Genomic DNA, 17,771 nt, shown 5'->3' with positions numbered 1-17,771 from the left:
CAGTGTGGTTCAGGGACGTCAAAATGCTCTCAGGTTTTCTATTTAAAATACGTGTTTGGTAACCTAAAACTTTACTTACCAAGGATGATAAAAACAAATACAATAATGCTAAGAAATACAATAAGAGACTGTACTTTTGGTAATAAGTTATTTATTTGCATTACATTTTTAATAGATTCAACAAATAAAATCCTAGTCAAGAATGATATTAATAAATAAGAGGTACTGAACAAATTTGATAAAATATTCGATTTTAAAATACATTATACGGCAGCGACTCGGTCAAAAATATAATAACCATACCATCCTGACTCTTTACCTTAAGTGGATATTGCCTATAGTGTTTCACAAAGTCTTCCAGGGTGTAAAACTTTACTACTTCCCCCTCAGCTCCCGTGGATCCGGCCTTGCAGAAAAACATATCATTATCATCCCTGTGTATGCTAATATTATAGAACTTTCGCCTATAAAAGACCGTTAAAACTAGAAAACTTTTTCCGGAATACGATTTGCGTAAGAGAAAAACGCCATCTGTTAGGTTAGGGAGTGAATTTAGTAGCGCTATGGCTCCTTTACGATCGGTGTTTCTGTAATAGTCGCAGTCGTTGAGATTAAGGCTGTTATCTGAAAAAAAAATTCCATGAATGTTCTAAAATATTTATGAACATTCCAGGAAGGTTTAGGAAAAGATCTGTGGCAGCAATTTAATTATTCCTGAAGCAAGTTTCAAAACAATTAAACTAAACTAAATTGATAGTCGTGCAAAAAGAATAGTCGTTCCTCTTGCCTCGCCGTGAAATTACTTAAATTTAAATATAACATTGGTGGAACTTTGATGGCAATAATTTGTACTTTGAAGTTAGTGACTTACCGTCCATTTCATCATCTGTGTCCTGATAATTATTCAATATTTTCCTACAGGCATTCAAATGTGATGGTTCAAAGTTGTTATCAAAGGGTGGCGGCCTGGGCAATTTCCTGTTTGTACCCATCCATGCTAAAAAAATATATTTTATAGTTTATACATAAAAAAGTAGATAATAAATATCTGCGCCAAATTTAATTTGAAATGTATTTTTTTTTAATTCTAATTAATTATTTGTCAGTACACACTTACATGGTTGTAATGGCTGTGGATGCTGGAGAACAGTATTTTGTACCGAAAGAGAAGGTACAGGTATCAAAGGTGGTGCCTCGTAAATTTCCTCCGGATCGTCTGGAGTTGGTGGCACCTCATAGGTTTCCTCTGGCATTTTGTAGATACTCGTATCAGATTGTGCTTTGGTCAAATTGATTTCCTTTAGTTGTAAGAATGGTAGTGTAGTCGTAGGGCAACTGCTAAAATTGATAATCAACTTTTATAGTATTACGAAAACGGTCTAAGAAACTAAAAGATGAAATTATTAAAGAACGGCTGTTTGCAGAACCCAAATAAAGACAAGGTGAAAACTTATTAAAATGGAGGAGTATACCGACTCAGGATAGACATCTTGACTTAAAACGAATGAATTGCCTCTGTTAATGAATACATATTTACATGACAGACTTTGAATAATGAAATATGAATGATCGAACATGATATTATTACCCAAGTATGAGGTTAAGGTAGACAAGTCGTTTTGGGAACAATTCTTAGACTCGAAGAAAATGGACCAGTGATTTTGTAGCAGATCTATTACTAACCATTATTTATTAACTATAACAGAACCTGCTAATTTACTGTAATTCAGCATTTCCAATAATCTAAATGATATATGGTGGCATTCGACTTAATTTTACAAAATACCAGAAGACTAATTTTACAAATTACAGAATACTAGAGAAGTCGGGAGAGCGAGAATCATCCTCGACTCATATGATGAAGTGGTTTAAAGAAACTTATTAGGCTGATTTGGTATAAATGTCTTCTCGGAAGTATTAAACATTCTTGCCATTCTATTCTATATTCCTGAGCTCTAGTTGAATAATGCCTCACCCTTTCCTAGATGCTAATGGAGATTCTCTTCATGGAGCATAGATTAAGCCAGATAGGATTTCTCAATCTTTCTATGACCTAATCGAGGCTTATTCGAAAGATTCATGAAAATATCTGCACCATCTATTACTAAACCATGTACTGTGTTGTCCATCATTTCGTTGTGGAGGGATTCTAAACATCGAAGATAAATGGTTTGCGATATTTAGATTACCTTGCTACATTGATTTGTGAAGAACGGTCAGTATGGTGAGAAACTACGTCTTGGTGAAAGTTTTACGCATAGTTAGATAGCCACTAAAGCAAAAAGGTATTGACTTTTTGAAGCTGCTAAGATTTTTGCTTATGATTAGATATCAAAGAATTATTGTTATAAGTATAGTTAAAAAATGTCTTACCCTTTCCTATAAGCTAAGGGTGATTGGTCTGGTCGGGGCTTAGATTCAGCCAGAGCGGATTTCTCCATCTTTCTGGGATCTATTGGGGACTTAATCAGCAATTTTGAAAGCGACGAAGGAAAATTATTTGATTCAGTATCCACTGGATCTAAAGCTATATAATCACTACTAAGCCAAGTACTGCGCTGTTCATGGTGGGCGGTCTTTGGATCACTTGCGACGTAGTTTCGTGAAGGACTGTCACTCCTAGTAGCAACCATCTTTTTAGGAATAGTAGATGGTTTCGCTGCTGGCGGTGGTGGTGATAATTTACATCCTGGAGAAGTCGATTTAGTTTTTACGGCATCCATACATAAATAGCCAGTAGGGTGAAAAACTACTGGTTTTTTGGTAGCCTGACTGTGTGTTCCATGAGCTTCAAGTCTGTCTAAAGGAAACCGTTTTACCCCTAAAGTTTGCGATGAACTTCTGGTGTCTGTGCTTAAAACTGACTGTTTACAATCAAAAATCTTGCTCTTCTGAGTCGGTGTCAAGTGCCACGATGCAAAATCTTTTTCGCTAAGTTCCTAAAAGTAAAACTTACGTTTACAAAAATAGGATGCGTTTGAAAGCTGTAAACTTGGTGGTCTTCGGTTGAGATAATTTTAGCATGTAGGTAATTCAGAGTTTTGTGGGGACAACTTTAATGGGTCTAATTAAAACGTCCATTTTATTATACTCACTACAAATCTTAGTCCATCAACCCCTTTATTTCCTAAAATATCAGCTTCTGTTGGAAATCCTTCCTAAAAATTGTGTATTTTTACATAAAAAAATACAAAATTTAAAATTTGTACCTCAACTAAATGGGTATGTAGATTTTCAATCGTAAAGCACTTTACAAACTGCACCTTGAGCCTATCCCATTTTTTCGATTTATCCATTTTACGAATTTAGCTTGGTAAACACCCGAGTTTACTTTGAAGCGACGGTTTTAAAATATCTATTCTTTTGTTCCAATAATACTGTTATCACGTCGTTTTATAAATATTTTATTAATTTGTGGTCGATTGCCCATTTTAATACATATTAAGTATTTATAATATTCAGGCGGGCCAATCAAAACGAAACAAGGCTGCTATGTCATATACCGCTTGTTAAAACAAAAATAGCTCGATTAATAAATCCGCTTTTCAACAGGTCCAACAACAAAATAAAGAAATATTTTCCTCATTTCTCATTACATATTTATCACCGAAGATAGGAAAAAAAGCACAAAATATAATTTCTGTTTATATAGTTTATTGTTTATGACAATAAGTACTCAAGGTGTTGTCCTCCTGCATCGATATAATAATAAAAATTTTGTGCAAAACGTCCCCGGACATTATGAAGCATTTCTAGTGTAATGACCCGACATTCATCAATGATGCGCTGGCGTAATGCATTTATTGACTCTGGCTGAGTTTTATAAATGTTGGTTTTTAACTGACCCCATAAAAAAAAATGTAAAGGGGTCAAGTCAGGTGATCTTGCGGGCCACTCTATATTGGTTAAGTGTGAACTTCATGGACAAGTAGTGTAGGGTCCATATTGATGTGGCACAAAACAGCAATTTGCATAGGTTCGTTTCCAACTATCCATCGATTTGAAGCGATTGGTTTTCGGTTTGCAATCGATCCTGTCTTCCTAATCTTTGCCACCAGTTCAACTATGTATTTTCGATGTATTTTCTATAATTAAACAATTCATTTTAAAATTAATAATAAAATAAATTGATGACCATTAAAATGTGGTATCACGACATGAAGTTTAATTCCATTTTTAGTTAAAGGATAAAGTTCACCCCTGCGTGAGGCTAATGGTAAAGTTGAAAATAAAGCACCAAAGACTTCTCTGATATAAAAATTAACGGATTTTTTTTATTATTCTTTTCTTGCTATTTTCTCAAAAATGGCTGCATAAAATTGAAAAAGAAATGATGTATTGAAAGGAGAATTCAATTACCTTTGAAATAAGGTATCACTTGACTCCTAAGCGCATTTAAGATTTTAAAGTTAGAGCTCTCGATTGAAATTGCAAAGCTCATAATACGCAGAAAATTTTTCCTTTCTCATAATCAGCAGTATGTTTCTTATGCATTTTTTGTTGAGAATTCGTTTTTCTCATCGGCTTGTATAACATTTTTTGTAGTTCTTTGGGTAATAGATATTAAAATGGATTTAGTTTAGTCTTTAGGGGTATGAAAGAACTGTTATGAAATTATAGGCAACTTATCTTTTGAAATAGTATTGAAACCCGACAAAAACTGAAATAGTAAGGAACTGAGTGACGTGAAGTTGTTTCACCGAAAGTTTCAAGAGAAATACTAAATCTTGATTTATTTTTAAAGGTTTACGGTTTCCAAAGACATATTTGTTAATTTTTTTAAGTAAATGGAATTTAAATTAAAAATAGAGAAAACAAGAAAATATATTTTATTTTAAAAATATTTTCGATCTATACCATCTACTACTCTCTACCATCTGTATATTTTTAGACAGCGTCTTCTGTCTTTGTAGGTTATTACAAAATTCTATATAAATATTTGAGTGCCATATTCCTGGAGTTAAAACATTTATTCCGATAAACATGCGCCCTAAAATTCAATTCCTTCGAACTACAGCCGACGAAAGTTATGCAAAAAATAAATTGTAACCGTTTTCGAAGAAATCGTTAAATGGAAGGGGAGTGATATTGAATTTTATAATATCCTATATATAACTGTAGGCTTTTTGGGGTTCCTGTAGATAAATTGTTACAAAAAACTCGCTTAGGTATATATTTTTATCATGTTAAAATATTTTGACCCAATAATTACAGGCTGTCAAAGTCTAATTTAAAAAAATGGAATAAAAATAACAACCTTGGTTTGAGGTTTTTGTAATTTGGAACACATTCGATTTTTAGCTAAGGATATTTGTTTCTTTCATTTAAAATTTTAAGTAAAATTAAGCTAATCGGTAGAAGAAATTAGTAGTAGGGTATTTTTCACATCCGTAATTTTCTTTTATCAAATTTAAAAATCCAAGTTGTTTTTTAAAAATTGTTTATGGCTCAAAATACGTTTTTAGTCTTGAAGGCATTCTTCATTTCGGGTCAAAGACCTAAAAATACTACTGTGAATATTCCTATGAAACAGAAATTACCAGAGTTAAAAAAATATGTTCTGCAAAGATAACTTGATGTTTAAATTACTAACAATTTTGGAAATTTTGGAAATATTGAACTATTTCAATAGGTAGTGGTGCCTGATTTTTACTCCCATTATCTCTAAAACATTTATTTCTTTAAGTAGTCCTAAGTAAACTTTTTCTTCATTATCTAATAAAACTCATAACCATATGGATGTTTATTACATAAAGACGACCATTAAAATTATATGTATAAAATATATATGTAAATTTATTAAAGTAATTAATAAAAATCGGAAATATGCACAGGCATTTGAAATATTATGTATTTATGTAAATCAAGTGCGTGTTATGCACTTAATTGCAAGCAATGTTACTTAACGTACATACTAAAAACGTCTAATTCGCATTGAACTTACACACACCTATCCCTTTATCATTCGTTTTAAGATCAATTTACATCACTAAATGTGCAGAACAACATAGAGGATGTAGTGTAGATATAACTTAAGTTTCATTTACCCTTAGCTCATTAATATTTTATTTTAGGGATATATCTTTTATTATATTTCACCGGTTTTAATACCGGTGTGATAAATTGTGAGAAATTTAATAAATGAGGTTCATTTGGAGGGAAAGGTTAACCGCTAACAGTCAAATATTAAAAAGAAAACAAAAATTTTATAAAATCTAAATGAAAAGGTAGTGAAGCTTATTATTGAAAGATTGCTAAAATTAAGAAAACGTACATTTAAAATAAATTAAAAAATTAATTTTATAATTTACGAATTAACGTTAGGTCAATTGAATTTTTCATGCCTTTTAAGGGATAAATTTGGAATTAAATTTCCATCAATTTTATATAGACTTTATTGCAAATTTTTGAAAAATTTTATCGCCTTTTTCTATCTTCTAAAGTTTCCTATATTTGAATTTAAAAAAAATATATTTTTGACTTTAGTTAAGTGATTGGGTCTCCCTTATTTACTAATATATACATATACCCCCTGTCTATATTTTAAAATAATAATATATTACATATAATTATCGAAATTAAGGTCCTAACGTTTTTTATTAAAAAATCAATATTTTATTGATTGGTGCACCATTTTTCTGAATTTGATCACTTTTGATGTAACCTCATCTAGATTTAAGATACTCCAGGGGAAACTTAAGGCTTTTAACCAGGGGAGACTTAAGCTTATGATTATTATTTAGGCCACGAATCGATTTGACACTTATTGTATTTTTTAATTCTTAGATTAAATTGACTATTATTATTTTTTCTAATAATATTATTGTTATTATCTTTTTGGTGTACCTTGACGAGTTTTTTTTTTAAACATCGGTGAAAAAACTAAAAACATTTTGTTTTACTTACATCATTTACTAATTGTGCCAAGCTTGTTAGAGGAAATCGTGTTTTACAATTGCTTTCACCTTCAATAGTAAATCATGTTACGAGGGGCGTTCTGGCAATCCCAACAGTCCATGTGCGAACACGATTCTGGCGCCCTTTAGTAAATTGTAATCTTAGGACTTTTGTTTTTTGTTAAATAAATGCAATTATTGGAATTACATTAAATCCTAATGTTTTAAAGAAGTGGTATTCAATTATTGACAATTATATTTTTAAATACAAAAAAAATTACGTATTAGATCCATAAATTTTAATCGATTTGATTGCGATTTCTATACCCCAACATCTCCGTATCTATAGATATTATCATAATTAAATTTAACAGATCTATTACTGTTTAATTATAAAATAGGAAAATATTTCAACTTTAAATAGCGGAAATGAAATTGACAATTTTTTTTTAAAGCGCAATTTTTTTCTATAACACTCTTGAATAAATTAGTATTAATTTCAACGTATTTCTTACGAAATTTCAAATAATCTTCTCCTTTCAAAATATGCCGAAATAATAAACTTTTACACTCTGAAAACATTCCTGAAACATTTTATTTCAAATAGAAATTATGAGAAAAATATGAACCATAATATTTTGAGAATATGCCATATATAATTTCCTTAGGTTTTCAGGTAAGCAGAAACACTGTGTCAACAAGTACCAATTTTACTTTTTCGTCTTTTCTACCTGCGAAATATTCCGAAAAATTTTAAGAAACCCTTTTATCATTTTACTATGTGTCAATTCTTTCCTTTTTAAATTAATTGCTTATTTCACTCATACACGTTGAGATATAACGGTTTAAGATCTATTAAGATTACGATTAGCACTATGAGAGAGATACATATAAATAATATATAATAATATCTTTGCCAAACGACTTCGTGAATTTAATTTCAAGGTACAAATGGACAAATGTAAATTTCTTCGAAAGGAAGTTCAATATCTCCCACATCCTGTTACATCTAGTGGAGTTAAACCTAATCCAGATAAAATGTCCGCTATCTATAAGTTTCCCATCCCAAAAACCGCAAAGAAATAAAGGTTTTCTAGGATATTCCAGACGTTTACAGACTTTCTTAGGTTTTTTAGGATATTACAGACGTTTAGTGACATTATGTTCAGACGTTATTCGAGATTTCACAAAAAATTCTAAACCCATGACAGCCTGTCTGAAAAATTCAAATATAATTCATTCTCCAGACCTATCAAATCTTGCAAACAACTACTTAATAATGATCCGATTCTGCAATACCCCGACTTCCAAAAACCTTTTTATTTTGACCACCGATGCTAGCAATTTCGCTAATGGAGCCGTTTTATCCCAAGCAAATGCCTAGAGCTATCATTTAACTAGGTATAAAATGATAAAAATAGTTTTTATGTTTTTTTTTAATCACATTTAATGAATTTATAGAAAATTCGGTATTTATGGTATATAATAATGTATTTATTTATTACTATTGCTATAAAAGAAGTAAATTTAAAAAAATGTCAATGTCAAATAATTAAGCTTAGGCTAGTATAGATTTAGATAAAATTTAGCTGGTTTTTCATCTATTAATTAAAGTAAAGTTTTTGTAATGCACTTGAACAGGTTGAACTGTTTACTAAGTTCCTAAGGTACCCTGCTTTTAAGAGAAATATTCTACTGCATTTACCATGAATTTGAGTCTGATCTGAAACTTACTGCCTTAGAAATTCGTATGACATAAGATGAGTCTCTTATGATATTTTACATTCTTAGAGTTCTTAGTCGAATTGGATTTCATGTATCGTCCAGACTTGCAAAAGTCTGAGTAAGTAAACTTGCAAATCAGCACCCTGCTCAGTTGGACTCCTAAATGAATATCTTCTCCTTCTAGTGTAGGTTAGGTTAATTTAATTTATATAAATATTTTCATTAATTTTTACCTTAATTTCATATTGTATGTAATCCCGCTTGGTAAATAAATATATATTTAATAATATATTTTCATTTTCACTTAAATATTCTCACTTTAGTTTTCTTTAAGTTGCCCTAAAATATCAAAAAAAAATTATTTATGTTTTTTTAAATAAATTTTTCACTTATTTTGATTTGACCTGATGATGCTTAATTAGATGAAACAGGTATATCTTTTTGCATTATGATTTTTTTAATCCATCAAATACGAAACTTTTTATCGAATTATTTTTCTTCATTACGCAGTAAGCATCAAAATATTGAAGGTTCTGTATAAAATATTAAATTTTCAGTTCTAAAAAAAATTGCCAAATTCGATTATCAATTTTGTATTGGAATAGTCCGAAAACCATAAATTATAGCCAAAAAAAAATCAATTATTTGGGTGACAATTAAAATATCTAGATTTTTTTTATAAAATTGGATTTAATTGAAATAAATTGAAAAAAAAGTGTTAAACAGGTATTTTTGCCTCAAAAAATGGACATTAAAGAATTTTTTGCTTTTTCTTAATCAAAATTAAGCCACCAAAATTGGAAAACAATTTATAATTATTCAAATATTTCATAATACTTATATACCATAAAAAAACGTCTCTTTCAAAGCCAGTTTTAACCAACAAAAACACTTTTTATCACCTAAATATTCCAAGAATACTTACAAATTGATACCTCTGTTGCAAATAAATTTACTTAAAATATTACTGGAATATAAATTCTGTGTAAGTGCTACTTTAGATAATTCTAGGAGCCTTAATATTCCTCTTGTGTTTATTTGTTAATTGCTAAATTATTGCTCTAATTAAAGTAATTTAAATAACTAAGTATCCAGTACAAGGCGATAAAAATCATTTAAAGGGAATGAAGGGACCAAATAATTTTTATTAAAGGAAAATGCAGAACAACATAAAAACAAAAAAGCGCAGTTTGTGCTCTGTTTGACACCCCTTTAAGCCAGCACTCGTGTGCCTCACACACGTGAATTGAACGCCCTTACATGCTCTTACCCCTAATAGCGCCATAGAATAGGAAATAATTACTTACATTTTGTTTAGATTTTAGCATAATATTAAATCCAATAAAAAATGTTGATAGGCAATAACAATTTTATAAATATTGTTTACTTCTGTGTCCTAATTAGCGGTAAAGTCGATTTAATTTTTTTTCCTTATCAAAAGTTTTGCTGAACCAAAAAGAGAAATATTTTCTTAAAACATTCCATCACTGGTCCATGAAGGTTTGAATACAGACAGCATTTTGTATAATTTTCAAAATTTACGGTATTCAAGTGAAAAAAAATCAATAATTGCATGGTTAGGCATATCGAAATCGTAGTCAGACGACTTGTCAAGACAAAGTTTTTTGGATTAATAACTGGTCATTATGAGGCCTTTGCAATACACTACCAATGTCTGAAATGTATATATTTTTCTGGAAAATAGGAATACATCATTAATTGTTGAGACAAAAGTCATTTTATTGCCATACGCTCAATGCGCGTTGATAATTTAGGTTATTGCATCCTACCGACAGCACCAGTTGACTTAGCTAACAGACAACAAAAGGGTTTATTATATACAGAAGCTATAACAAGATTGATCTTTTCCTCTAAGAGTTTTATTAGAAATATTCCAAGAAAGTATATTGTGATAAGACAAGCTTTTGTTCGCATGTTCTAGGAAGGTACTAGCACTTTTTATTTTTTAAATTTTTTAATATTCTTCCAAGATTCTTGGTATATATTTGTTATTATATATATAATTTTCTATTACAATGCCATTGGGATAATTATTTTAAATTTAATTATATCATCCACGCAAAAATTTAAAAAAATCAAATACTACTTTCAAATGAGTTTTATTTTGTTTTTTATGCAGCCAATGTAATTAGCGAAATAATTCACATTTATTATAAAGTTATTCATGATAAGCAAAATTGCTCTAGCTCCCAAGCGGTCCTGATATGAATATCGATTATCGGTCCATAAATAATATTTTATATAATATTAGATACGTATATTATATGCAAAAATTCTCGGAACTCCTTAACAATTCGCAAATGCGACCTTCTATCAAATAGTATAAAATAAAGTTTAAATCTATTTTATAGAAATATATTTTTTTGTGTAGGAGACATCCCATTAAAGATATAAAAGTAAACAAAAGTTAACTTTTTTTAAAAAATATAATAGTATTTTTTATTCTATTTTTGAACTCTACACAAAATTAGAATAGGAGTATGTAAACTAAAATATACCAAAATTAACTATACGAGATACAAGGGTATAAAAAAATTATAATGTAAACACTTAATTAATATTTAAAATATGAAAAAGACTGATTTTTGTGTCAAACTGACACAAAAATTACGTTTAAATATGTATTATACATATTTTTTGGCATATTCGGAGTAATTTTTTGACATTCTCTTATTATGTTCCCCTTAAGCTTACAAATATTTTAAGGTCAAATAGACTTATTTTTTGTAATAACCCCAAAGAAAGAATAAGGTGGTCCAATGCAAATTTTAAAAATGTTTTATCAAAGTAAAACTCTCTTCATGCCTAATCATTTTGTAAAATAATACAGGGCATTTTATCAAAAAAATCATATTTTATGATAACTGTTTTTCTCTTTTTTGCTATAGAAACTATCTCAACTTTGCTATAGAAATTTTTGCTCTATGTCGTATATTTTACACTCTATCTTGGCAGTACGTCTTAATATTTATTAAGTTTCTCAATATTTGTTGCATAATATATATTAATACGCAAAAATCCCAAAACTATCTCTAATTGGTTTAGTCCGACCTAAAAGATTTGCAAATTCGCTTGAACGATCCGTGCCTGAAAGAATTATCGGAGAAGCGTTGATGGAAAAGTAGGACGAGAGATTCAATTCCAATTCCCGGCGCAAGCTAATTGAATTCTAATAATGCGAACAAATATTTTAAGAGCTTTAATATTGCCCTTTTGATTTTTTTGGTTGTGATACAATAGTATGAAAAATAAATTGGGTAGATAGTAAAACAATTTTTTATTTCTTCTAAGTTCGTGCCATGGTTCTAGTCGATATAAAGTATCTTTATCGATTTTTAACCATTATGGAATATAAAATAGTAAGCTAATCTTCTTTGGACTATTTTAAGCAAAAAAAATGGAGGATAAATAATATTTCTTTGATACGTATGTATGATAAAGCCTTTCGAAAAACCCTCGTCACGCATAAGGAATTACTAAAAAGAGGAAATTGTTCATATAATATTCAAAATCTATTATTACCTTTTCATATACCGTCCGTTATTTTCGGACAAACAACTTACCGAAGACACCCACAATGTATTATTGTTTTGGTAATGTTTACATTTGGTCTGAATTAAAAATAATATGAAATATGGGATATTTTATTTAAAATGAACTCTAAAGAAAATTTATTTTGTATGTAAATAACAAAAACAAAATTCGCTTCGGCCTTCCATTTTCCTGTTATTCTTTTCTATTCACGTATTTGACGTTTGACATAACGTCGCGAAGTGACGGCATGGCCATACATGTTCACTGATTAAAGAATTTTTTATTCCTTTTCATAGGAATTTTATTAGTGCATTGGATTCGGTTGAATTGGATTAGGATGTTTTGGGTTGGTTTAAGGTTGATTGAGTTGAGTTGGAATGCCAAGGAGGCGCACGTGTGCTTGGCACTTACAAGGGGTTGGGTTGGATTGAAGCCATTGCCCTACGATTGGGCTGCAACATATTGTGCCTCCATGAACGAGATAAAAGATCGTGAAAGGAAGCAGAAAAAAAAATCTGAAATAGTGTAATAGAATTAAATAAATTAAGCAAAGACTTGCCTGTATATTTGAAAGATAGCTTTAAATTCTTTAAAAAGATAGCTTTTATTCAATATACTAGTACATCTTTATTTCGATCCCAAATATTTCGATAACGTCATTCGAAGAGTCCGTTATCTTCCTGTTTTCATTTCATTTCATTTCATTTCATTTCATTTCACCTAAGTAACTTAATACTTGTGTATGCCTATATAAAAATATATTATTAAAGAAATCTGTTTATCTTTACCATATTTGGATTCCAGCTCTTTCTCAAAGTTCTTTAAATGAATAATTTAAGTAGCCAAAAACTACACTACATATACAGTGTGTCCTAGGATGAGCGAATTTATACGTAAAAATGACAAACAAATTTTGTAGTTGAAATTTGACTGTTTAGCATCCAGCCCTGCTTGATTAAAAAATAAAATTTAGCATATTTTTATTTTTTTTAAATCAAGCATGACTTGATACGAGCATTTTTTAAATTTTATGATAAGGTAAAATAGTATTTTAGGCAAGATATAAAAAAAGTTTATACGAAAAAGTTGTTTATAATGCAAAATTATGCCTGAGTACCAAATTTCATAACCATAGGCCTACTTTGATTTTTACATTTTCTGTACCAATTAATTTTTTTATTCATATTTAATTATTAGAGAAAAACGAATTTATTTATTTAATAGTTAAATCACTGATCTAAGAGTTACAATTCTTTGTTTTAAAAATTTTTAGTGTTAATAATTTTTTTAAATTTTCTTTGTTTGAATTTTTCTGTCATTTGGTAATGGCTCCGAATAAACAATTTGCTTGAAGCGGCCCCATAATAGGAATCAGAAATGTTTAAATCAACTGACTTGGGCGGCCACTCAATTGGGTTGCGTCTTCCAATTCATTGATTCGGAAAAGTTCTATTCAACCATTCTGCTACTCAAATAGTGGAGTGCGCTGAAAATAGAGATTTATTCTTTGATCAACTGGTAAAGGTTCTAAGTATTCTTAAAAAAATCATTCCCAAATTTGAAGATACGTTTCTTGATTAAGAGAGCCTTCAATAAAGTATGGTCCAATAATACCTAAATGGTAAGATATGGCGCACCTAACGTTGAAAATATTGCCTCTTGCCATGGATTACAAATTTTGACGTTTCATTGGACCAAAATTGACAATTTCGGGATGAAATTCCATCATTTGTCGTGAAAGTAGATTCGTCCGAGAATATTATTTTTTTTATGAAAATCCGTAAAATTTTATCACCTAACCAAGTAGAAAATAATAAACGGCACGCTTCATCCCCCTCTTCTAAAGTATGCAAGTACCTTGGTTTGAATGCTTTAATATTGTTGGCATGTTAATGCTAAAAGTTCTTTGTAATTCAGATTTGCTTATGTTCAGCACCGCCGATAACTTTACAATAAGATGATATAAGTACGTTTTTTGTACATAATTTTATCAGCGACAATGTTTTATAGTGGTCATTCAGCTGCCTCATTTAACTGAGAATGTTTATATTTTAAAAAGTTCGACAAATACTCGTAAATGCAGCAAAAAAGGACCCAATATAATAAGGAGCATGCATTCCACGAGCAAAAAATTCGTACCGATCGTAAACAGAATTAGACCAAGGGCTATAATTTTCACTATTTTAACTATTAATATTTATTTGATTTTTGTTTAAACTTTTAAAAAAGGGAGAATAAATAATTAAAGAATTAATAAATAATCTAAACGTAATAATCAAAGTAGGCCTATGGTTATGAAATTCGGTATTCAGGCATAATTTTGCATTCTAAACAACTTTTTTTTATAAACTATTTTTATATCTTGCCTAAAAATACTTTACCTACTCATAAAATTAAAAAAAAAATGCATGCTTGATTTAAAAAAAAAATAAAAATATGCTAAATTTTATTTTTTATTATGCCAAACAGTCAAATTTCAGCCCTAACATTTTTTGTCATTTTTACGTATAAATTCGCTCATCCTGGGACACACATACATATACACACATACACATGCATACAACTGCAATTCGCTCTCAAAGCCATTTGGTACAATAATAATAATAATAATAAAAGGACACGATATAGAGAATTCAATATAAGGTAGAAAAGAGAAACGTTGGTAGTTGGTAATCTGCACTATAACCTATTATTTTGTGAGTAATAAAATTATCCTAATAATGGCCTAAAACTATTAAAATTTTCATGAATATAATAATTCTTGAACTTCCGATTGAAGACTTTCTGATTTGTTCTATTTTTAATATTAGAGGGGATTAAGTTCTAAAATTTTGCTTCTAAATAATCTATAAAATGAAGGTTAATTTGCTTGTGATTCTGTGGCAAAGTAAAATGGTTATGCATATTACTCCTGGTACTATGTACAAAAGAACATACTTTTTCGATATAAAAATGATTTATATCGCTAATATGAGAATTGTATATTAGCTCAGTTGAGTAAAGTCTATTTTTCTTATAAATTACTTTAAGAATGTAATTTTGGACAACTTTTAACGGTTGAAGAGTAAACTTGTAAGTACCACCCCATACTATTATGCAATAAGAAAGGAGAGACTCCACTAAAGATTTATACACAAGCAAACACAATTAGTTGCCCAGTATTTCTCAAAGAACGTAAAATTTTTGTATTAGGTTTTGGAATTTACCACAAAGATAATAAATATAATCACTCCATTTTAAGTATTGGTCAATTATAATATTCATAATGGTACAGATTGGCTCGTGCCGTTATGTACACTGCCTTGACTTCAAGCAGTTTACTGAAGTCTGAGTCCCTAGAAGAAAAACTCGCTGAAGGGCTCAATCCAGAAAATCTGAATCCACCATACAATAAACTCAAGAGTCCTGCTGTTACCGCCGGTATACGGATCAGAATTTACAGCTTCCCTATTGGTGGAGTGCGGCTATTGATACAGAAATAAGGCTTTCTAAGGAGAAATGAAGAAAGTATCTAAGAGAAGTAAGAGTGTAATAATAAATGTAAGTAGCTCTGTAACCTGTTGGATGAAGATATATTTGGTGAGTCTTACCAAATTGTTCGACCACAGCTAAAATGAAATCCACCAAAAATCTGGCTTAAAAAAACGAAGTAGTATGTAGAATGTGAAATTCCTTCCACGGCTAAAGGATTGAGGTGGGTAGGGCCGGACAATTTCTTGCTAAAACACGTCAAACTGATGATACGGAAGGCTCAGGATAGAGATGGATCGTTCAGGAGTAAATTTAAATCTGTACGGCTTTAGTAAAGGCCTTTTAACGATTGATGTCTTGGAACAGGTGAGTAGAGCTGTTCGGGAAAAATCTCCATAAATGTAAGATGGCACTGGTATATGTCCACGTGAAAAATGAATTTAACTAGGCTCGCTGGGATGTTATTTTGTCAAAAATTGAGGCAGAGAGGTCTGGAAAGTTACCTCATCGATATTATCTTCTCATATCTAGAAGACAGGGATATAATACTGCCGAGAAAAAAGAGACACGCTGTATAAGATGGGGTTCCACAAGGGTGTGTTCTGGGCCCAATACTGTGAATATTATGTAGCACGGTGTAATAGAGGAAGTACAGAAAACCGGGGTAGGAGCCATTTGCTATGCGGATACTGATAATGACGTCATCGATCAAGGAGATAGAGTGCTGGAAAGTTAAGTTGCAGTTAGGGGCAACGTTAGACTACATGCTAAGCTTTTTAAAGTATATGGATGCAGGTATAAAAAAATCAGAAAATACTGTAAAGGCTCTTAGCGCCGTGTTCTTTACATAGAAATTGGCCATGAAATTACAAAGTATAATCTAGTAGAAATTATGCTAAGGGGTACAAGAAACTGGCACTCTATAGAAAAAAATTATACGGCGTATGGTTCGATGCAAAGGAAAAAAGAAGAAAAACAAATGGTGGCAATGAAGGTAATGTTTAGGACTTAAATGGGGGTCAGTGTCCGATGTTAGGACCTTTAGGACGGAAATGATAGCCAGTGGCGGAAAGGGCTTTTAGTGAGTCGGCGCTGTTCGGAACCCCACACGACCCCAGGCGCTAGAACACAAATTACCTGGAGTGTCTTTCAAACAGATTTCCTAATCCTCCCGAAAAAAAAGGTTTGTATTGGGGTGGGTTGAAATGAGTTGGTTTGAGTTGGGTTGAATTTGATTGGAATAGATTATGTTGAGTTAGGACATTTACAAGGCCTCTATATACCTTTTATACTTACTTATAAAATAGTATTAAAAGTGTGCGGTCGTGTTGAAACCACCGTTGTGCAAACTGTTGTCTCTTTCATACAGAAGAGGTCTCGAAACTTGCGCAGATACAGCCGATACCCAAAAAAGGAAAAAAGAGGGTGCCACGTATGTTTGGAGCCATGCAACCGAGAAATATGGTGAATCCCGTGTAATAGCCGAAATGATATTTTAAAGGCATTCGATAAGGTCTGGCATGAACTCCTCTTAAACAAACTGTATTCTTATGATTTGCCACCAACTCCCGTTGCTTGGCTTTGAAGGTTCCTTGAGAACCAATCCATCCAGGTTGTGGTTGGTGGTTCCAAATTACCGCTGGTGTCCCTCAGGATTACATCTTGTCCCCTATCCTCTTTCTTTTATATATCAACGATCTCCTTGACAAGTCTTCCAATCCAACTTACGGCGTTGCTGATGATAGTACATTGTGTCTTTCTTAAGTCGCACAACCAGATGACTTCAGCCGACATCCAGTGCCATAGGCATCGCCAGATAACAACTATTAATGCCTAACTTAACATCAATTTGGAGTTTACGCAATTAACACTCCTGCATGTCCGAGTTTACTTTCGTCAGTTCGTTTATTAGGTATGGAGTTTGGAAGCAATAAGTCTTGGCATGAACATGTAGCGGGAATAGCTAAAACACCGTCTCAAAAATTTAGGGTAAACACAATTTAAACCTGTATGATTCTACCGAGAAGAGGGCAATACATCTTATAGAAAAATCCAAATAGCTAAAAGCTTGTTTGGCGCATAGAAGGAAGGTGGCGAACCTGACTCTGTTTTATCGATAATAAT

The 17,771-nt window shown here is 31.0% G+C and overlaps 1 protein-coding gene across 3 annotated transcripts; it reads right to left on the bottom strand.

Moving 5' to 3' along the window:
* Window positions 1–126: 126 nt before the first annotated feature.
* Window positions 127–12,347, bottom strand: LOC126736576 (uncharacterized). 3 transcript variants are annotated; one of them, XM_050440977.1, is made up of 7 exons: window positions 12,165–12,347; window positions 3,210–4,085; window positions 3,096–3,158; window positions 2,374–2,939; window positions 1,118–1,335; window positions 872–997; window positions 127–624 (listed from the first exon to the last, which is right to left on the bottom strand). In XM_050440977.1, exons 2-7 carry the CDS (start codon window positions 3,294–3,296, stop codon window positions 254–256), a joined length of 1,431 nt encoding a protein of 476 aa, XP_050296934.1. In that variant the 5' UTR covers window positions 3,297–4,085; window positions 12,165–12,347; the 3' UTR covers window positions 127–253. The 3 variants fall into 3 exon arrangements, with proteins under 3 accessions (XP_050296934.1, XP_050296931.1, XP_050296933.1); XM_050440974.1 differs by having other exon boundaries at window positions 131–624; window positions 1,118–1,338; window positions 12,165–12,343; XM_050440976.1 differs by having other exon boundaries at window positions 131–624; window positions 1,118–1,338; window positions 12,206–12,337.
* Window positions 12,348–17,771: the final 5,424 nt, after the last annotated feature.

This window comes from Anthonomus grandis, chromosome 5, assembly GCF_022605725.1.
Source record: "Anthonomus grandis grandis chromosome 5, icAntGran1.3, whole genome shotgun sequence".
Taxonomy (NCBI): domain Eukaryota; kingdom Metazoa; phylum Arthropoda; class Insecta; order Coleoptera; family Curculionidae; genus Anthonomus; species Anthonomus grandis.
This window is presented reverse-complemented; position numbering and strand designations above follow the sequence as displayed.